Below are 7481 nucleotides of genomic sequence, written 5' to 3'. Positions count from 1 at the left end.
TAGAAACCGGAACCACATCCAGATCTCCAGAGATGAGAAATCTCCACTTGAAAGGACGAGCAGACCAGCCTGGAGAGGCTAGAAGAATAAAAGATACCTCTTGAAAGAAAGACCTGCAGGAAAAATGGAGGCAGAAGGGCTGCTACTGCAAGAACAAACAAATTGCTTCCCTAGAAAACATCAAGGCAAGTGGCCAGGTCCTCTCAAAGCAGACCCCCTTCCAAGACTAAGACTCAACGGAAATGCACGCTCTGTTTGGTGACCACACACATCACCAATGGGGGGAAGTGGGGTAACAGCAGCAATGATGCGGCAAGCTAAGCCCTACAATGTTCAGTGGACTTCTATGGACCCAGTTGGGGACCTGGTTGGCAAGCAGTGTGAAGAGGCCTGGGGACTCTTGGGCCCAGAGTCAGTGGCGTGGCCACGGAGGACTCGAGAGGAGAGTGGAGCTACCAGCTGACAGGAAGAGAGGACATATGCACAGGAGCGCCCACACTTGCAGATGATACCCACGTGACCTGGACCAGATGACTGGATGATCGGAGCTCAACCGGGAGAGGAAAGAAGAGAGGAAAAAGAAAACAAAAAGAGTGAGCTGATGCAGTCTGATGAACTTGACCTATACCTGTGGAGCAGCGACTCAAAAGAGGGAACAAATCCTCACAGCGAGAAACATTCACACACCCCGCCACCACACACAGAGCGGACGGAGAAGGGCAGCTTGGACATTGGATACTCAAATGGGGAGGGGGGGACTACAAAGGCAAGAAGTGACTGGCTTACAAGTTTTCAAGAGGGAACCTGGTGCTAGGGAGCATGGCGGAAGGCAGACTCTCCAGAAGGTACTATTCAATCTGTCTGGGCGGAGCTGATGAAAGGAGATACAGATGGGTAACTCATGATACTGCAGTGAATAATGCATGTCGGGACGGATTATGAGGATTGGAAATGCAGAGGTGAAGGTTTTGTAGCAAGGAAGGGAGTGATTAATTCTACAAGATAGGAGCAGAGGCCTCTGGGACCATCAACAGAGAAGAGCCAAGAGCAGGACCCTACCCAGATAAACAGAGATGCCTGACATAAAGACAGAGATGATGACGTGGAGTGATGAGGCGACTGGGGACTTTGGACCCAGAGAGGGAAAGGGACTGTGGGCCGAAAACTGGGGGAGGAGGGTGAAGTGTAGGGGGTGGGTTTCTGGGATATACCATTTGGGTGGTTGATGATGCGTGCAGAGGATTGGAACCATGGCAGTGAGATGATATACAGTGGAATGAATGTAAAACTAAAGTTCTCCCATGTAAACTATCATATATTTCACAATAAAGCATTAAATAAATAAATAAAATTAAGAAACCTTGCATTTATTTGTATGTCAAAGAACTAATCAGTACTCTAAGTAATTTCTGGTGTTTTATGCACATCCTGGTGTGGCACAGTTTAAAAAGCACTGGACTACTAACCACAAGGTTGGTGATTCAAATCTACCAGCCCCTCCTCGGAAACCCTATTCATGGTAGCAATGAATCGGTACCCACTCAATGGCACTTAACAACAATATGCATGAAATTAAATGTTAAAAGAAAAATTACCCTGATATACCTTGGCTCATAATCTTAATGTTCTGGAAATTTTTCCCCAAGTAGTATATTTTATTTAGTCAAATAGAAAGTCATTACAGAAGATATATAGAAAAAACCACATTTTTAAAGTGTGGCATATTAATAGGTTTTTAAAAAAGGATGTCATAGATACAGAGAATGGCATTTATCATCCTATCTCTAGCCTATCTCTTCTAGTTTTCCTTTAAGTTTTAGAAATGTATTTCTCACTGATATTTGCTGTTGCCACTTAGCTTGGATTCTGCAAGTGGACAAATGTTTTCTATCCAATATAGTATCTTCGGTTTACTGGTGGAAGTTTATAATTTTAAGTTCACAATAAAAGAGCAACGTTATTTGGGATATGCTTTGTTGTAATCTTTTTTCATCGGGAGTACTTACAACAATATTACAATTTTCTTAAGCAATCTCTTTGTTGTTGTTGTTGTTGTTAGGTGCCATCGCATCGGTACCGACTCATAATGACCCTATGCACAGTAGAACTGTTCTCTAAGTGGAAATAAATAATTGAGGGTAACATGGCTATTGTAGTGAAAATGTATTATAAATAAAACATGAAATATAACCATTTTTTGTTATGTTTCACCTCATAGTTGGTAGGCCATACACATGGTATGTCTGTATGTATACACATCACGAATGCCTTTAGAATTTCTCAAATAATTTCAATGATTTTCAATGGTTTTTCCTTTAAAAAATCTTGTTTTAATCAAATGAACAACTATAATAAAATTCCTCTAAATAAATTATTTTAAATGTAAAAAGCTTATTCATTTTTTTCCTTCTTTCTCCAAAAGGTCTCATGTGTTCTAAAGCCTTAGCTACAGCAATAAAAGACATTTTACCACAAAACAGTAAGAAATCTAGATTACAGGCTTTACTGGATATTACCTTCTCCAGTTTTTCAGACTGTTTAAATATCATTTGGACTGAAAACATGAAACTTCCCCAAATAAATTACTTTTAACTCTAGTTAATCTTGAGCATAAAATTATTACACAAATTTCAGGGAGGAAAAACTTTTAAAGCACACATTTAATGTATTTTATGATCTAGCAACTTTTCCCCGTTATAAAGTCATTTGCCTGCTTTTAGCACCCTCTGCAGGTGAACCAGTATGATACAAGACTTAAAGACCATTAAAAAGCCTGAGATCTAGAAAGGACCTTTGTGGAAAGGGGACAAGGAAGTTGAAAACTTTGTGAAGTAAAATAAACAAATTACATTCCAAGCTGTGTGTGCAAAGGCAAATACTGATTTCCAATTATTTACTTTTTAAAATGGTGTGTCTCTGTGTGTGTCTTTCAAAGGGTACTCACTGAAATACTAACTTACAGGAAAAATTAAAGTGCAATGTTAAAAAAAACACACTGAAACTTGCAGATGACAGCAGCAGAAAGAATATCTGAATTACGAATCACTTGAGAATGAGATGACACTGTGGACTCACCATCCCTGTTGGACAGGAGGCACACCAGGCCGTTGAGGCAGGTATCAGTGACTTCTGAGATGTTAGTTGCACACCTGCCAATAGTCTGAATCGTGGCTGCTGCAAACTGTTTATCCTGGCTTTTCACATAGGTCTAAAAGAATATGATTTCAGTTAGTTTCAATTGGTACTATCAGGTGAACTAAAAGACCCTATTCCATTAACCTTTGGAATTAAGCGTTCTAGAATATATAATCTGCTCATCTACAGGCACAACAGGAGGTCCAACTGATGGCTCAGCTTCATCTGATTCTGTTTTTTACTTCAGGAACGTGCCTATCAAAGAGGTACATTTTCAAGTCAGGTTCAATCATCCTTGGCCAAGTGGCTTGTGACTCCAAAATAGATAGTGGGGAGCAGTCACCCAAAGACAGCAATTAGTTTAAGTGCAAGGTTCAGGGAGATGATGAGAGCTCTCTCTTTGGAGGTTTCAGTCCATTTAACCAGCAGCATCTGTGAATCTATGAAAGAAAGGGTCTCTTTTTCAGAAACGCTAAATCAAAACTTGGGAGAGGAGAAAAAAAAGGACCAAGATGCTATTGACAAATACGTCAGTCTCAAATTGGTAACCAAATGGTAGTAAAATTTTGACAGGCGCCAGCTACAGTGAGCAGCATTTCAATAAAGACTTTCATGAGGTTTTCTTTAAAATTTGCTTTAAAACATACACCGCAAACTGCATATGCATACAAATGAACAAAACAAATAAATCAATGACTTAACAATAGTAAATTAAAAGATCTTTACAAAATTTACAACAATCCTAAAGAATTTCACTTTGGTTAAAACTTTTCTAACTTAAAAACTAAGCTTTCATGGTTTATAAAAATTAACGTACATTTAGCAAGCATATTAACATTTTTACTTTAAAAAAATCTTATTTCAACTGAAATTTAAAGAAGATTCCCAGCCTCAAGTAGGAAATACATAAAAGCAAATTAGCACATCATTATCTAAAATACAACAGAAACGCACATTTCAATGCTATCTGGTGGCACTGCAGGGTGAACATTGGACTGCTAACCACAAGGTGAGGAGTTCAAACCCACCAGTGTAGTCACTCAGTTGGAGGTAGATGAGGCGATTTCTGTTCCCATAAAGCTTTACAGCCTTGAACCTTATGCAGGGTCACTATGAGTTGGAATCAACTCGATGGGAGTTGATAAATGATAAATGGGGAAGAAAATTGGAAAACACCTCAAAAATATACAAATTTCATGAGAGTGGTATATTTTGTTGTTGCTAAGTGCTATTAAAAGGAGCTCTGGTAGTGTTGTGGTTACGAATCAGGCTGCGAACCGCAAGGTCAGCAGTTCGAAACTACCAGCTGTTCCATGGGAGACAGATTAGGTTTTCTACTCCCGTAAAGATTTACAGCCTCGGAAACCCTATAAAGGGTCACTATGAATCGGAACCAACTCCACGGCACATAACAACAACAAGTGCTATCAAATCAGTTCTGACTCATAATGGCCTTTGATAAGGTTGTCCAGGAGCATCTGGTGGCTTTGAACTGCCAACATTGTGGTCTCCAGACAAGTGCTAAGAAGGTGGTTATTACATCTTAATTAATAAACAAATTAAAATTACTCTGTATAAATAAGACCAACTGTATTTAGTACTGTTTTCAAATTGAATCATTTCCCAATTAAAAAACATTATCCGTAACATTGTATTTGTCATATATGAGTCTATATTAGTCTACAGATTAATTTTCTTGAAGTTATTATTGTAAACAAACTGGTGGTGGTGGTGGTGGTGGTGCTAAGTGCCATCGAGTTGATTCTGACCCATAGCGACCCTATATAGGGTTTCCAAGGAGCAGCTGGTGAGCTTGAACCATCGACCTTGCAGTTTAAATGGCTTTGCAGTCTGGCGCATTAACCCACAGTGCCACACCATAGCTACAAATATATAAGGGAGCATCAGAAAGTTCACAGAAAACTGAAATGAAAGATAATGGAAAATTTCCATGAACTTTTAGAGCCCCACTCATGTAAGCACACAAATGAGATGCATATATCCACCGAAGAAAGAAGTCATATGAAGAAAGGGTGTGTTAATAAGTTTGACTAAATATTGAATATCCTGATATTAAGTAAAATGACTGGATTGCTAATATTCTAAAACCAAGTCTAGTGTGTCGCACTGTACACCTACACTATTCTATAAAATGACACAAGCTGCCCTACCAGAAGATTAGGTATAAGCAGAAAGTGGACAGCAAAGGACACCCAAAGAGATTATATAGGATAACAGGAAACAAAACAAAGCAACAAAATTGAGACTGAAGTAAAAATAAAATTCAAACAATGTTCTATAGCTGTGATTTACTGGATAAGAACTGGACACGCTATATTTTCTACCATAAGAATATAGGATGAGAAACTTTAAATCATGGGCATGTAATAATACATAAAGTCATGTCTAAAACCACTTAGCTAAACAGAAACATATTATCAGTACAGCTAAAAAGAAATATATGAACATATGTAAGGATTATGATAACAAAATAAACCTAAAAAAGTTGGGAGTTAATAAAACAAAAACACTACCTGTAATTAGTGTGCAGCATGTGGTATATTTTGTTAAGAAAACTACTGATGGGAGGTTGCAGTTAAGTGCCATCGAGTTGGTTCCAAATCATAGCGACCCAGTGTGGGGTTTCCGAGGACTTACTGGTGAGTTTGAACTGCTGACCTTATGGTTAGCAGTCCAGTGCTTATCCTACAGTGCTACACCTGGACTCCATGATGGGAGGTCAGACACTTAATAAGGACCTGATCTTCCCCACCACTAAGTCTTCGGAGCTGGTCCTTCTATCATAAAAGATAATAATGCCCATGAAGGAATTTTTCAATAACATTTTTGAGGGCATGGAACTGTATAGTATCTTACCCATCAGTAACAACTAAAATAAAAAACAACAAAAATCGTAACAGGGCAGTTGTAACAGGGAAGGACAGGGTACAAAATAGTGACAGACACATTCCATAGGAACAAAGAGGTAAGAAATTAAGCCATTTTCTTGAATGCAGAGTATAAAAAGAACTTTTGCTAATGACAAAACAATGAGATACAATCCTTTATAGTAATATCTATTTCTGGCAAGGAAGACAAGGTTATAAATAATTCTTAGTTTTATTGAAAACACATATGGAAATACTATTATATATTACCTTCATATGATAGATTGGTAGTTAATGTTTATTTTTGAAATCTTAAGTTTCTTATTTGTCAGTCTTTCCCAAATCAGTTAATATATTTAATTGATATATTTCTAAATTGAGAAAATTTTAATATTGAACGTATGTTTTAGAAGTTATTTTTATTAGCCTGTACACAAACCTGGAATTCTCGAAGAAGAGTCGATATATTGGCTTCATTTGCTAAATTTGTCAGGATTTCAAGCTATGGTGAAAAAAAGCAAAAGAGAGAGAGAATGTTTTTGTTACTTATAATTGGCAACAGTAATTTGTTTTTAATTATGTGTTTAATAAAGGCTGAGTATTAGATAGGTAATTTCAGCTTTTAAATTTGTTTCATCACACAGTCACAAATGTTATAGGATGTTATACCCTTCAGATGAGCTTATTCTGTTTCCCTATGTCTGCAAAGAATAATTATATAGTTCTTAAAAGTGACTCTTACAGATAGTTATAATAACTATCAAAAATTTAAATTTGCTTTTGAACAGCTAAATCATAACATATACAAGAGGTGAAAATTTAACAAGAAAAATGTATGAGTTACAAAAAGTTATATAGTGAATATTAAGTCTCTCTTTCCCTTGGTCTTCCAGCAACACCAAAACAAAGCACTGCTACTAGCTACTTGCTATTATTTCAGAGATGTTCTATGCACGTACATGTATAATAGTTTTCCAAAAAGAAATCATAGAAAATTGTATGCACAGTTCTGCATCTTACTCTTTTCTGCTAAAAATACAGATTTGGAAACTGTTCTCTATCATTATATGACACTTATTTTTGTTTTCCTAAATTTTATTTTGTTGCCCTTGAGAATACACACAGCCAAACAAACAAATTCTACAGCTTCTACATGTATAATTCAGTGATACTGATTCATTCTTTGAGTTGTACAACCATTCTCACCCTGCTTTTCTGAGTACTTCCTCTCTCATTGATATAAACTCAAAGCTCTGTCCCCTAAGGTTATTATGTAGTTTTTCGAGTTGCTGCTGTCAGTTTGATCCCACACAGATAGCTCTTAAAAGAGCACAATGCTCAAGGCAAATATTTGCTACTAGTTAAGGAGCTCTGGTAGTGTAGTGGTTACGAATCGGGCTGCAAACCTTAAGGTCAGCGGTTCGAAACTACCAGCTGCTCCGTGGGAGAAAGATGAGG

The 7481-nt window shown here is 37.4% G+C and overlaps 1 protein-coding gene across 1 annotated transcript in view; it reads right to left on the bottom strand.

Moving 5' to 3' along the window:
* Nucleotides 1-7481, bottom strand: part of LOC102820845 (AP-3 complex subunit beta-1-like) — a 370338-nt gene that overhangs the window by 172372 nt on the left and 190485 nt on the right. The window contains exons 12-13 of the mRNA XM_006873299.1: nt 6463-6525; nt 3076-3208 (exon numbers count right to left, since the gene is read on the bottom strand). Coding sequence (XP_006873361.1) covers nt 3076-3208; nt 6463-6525 — 196 coding nt within the window. The remainder of the gene's footprint in view (nt 1-3075; nt 3209-6462; nt 6526-7481) is intronic.

The sequence above is a fragment of the Chrysochloris asiatica genome, unplaced genomic scaffold (genome assembly GCF_000296735.1).
Source record: "Chrysochloris asiatica unplaced genomic scaffold, ChrAsi1.0 scaffold00234, whole genome shotgun sequence".
Taxonomy (NCBI): Eukaryota; Metazoa; Chordata; class Mammalia; order Afrosoricida; family Chrysochloridae; genus Chrysochloris; species Chrysochloris asiatica.
This window is presented reverse-complemented; position numbering and strand designations above follow the sequence as displayed.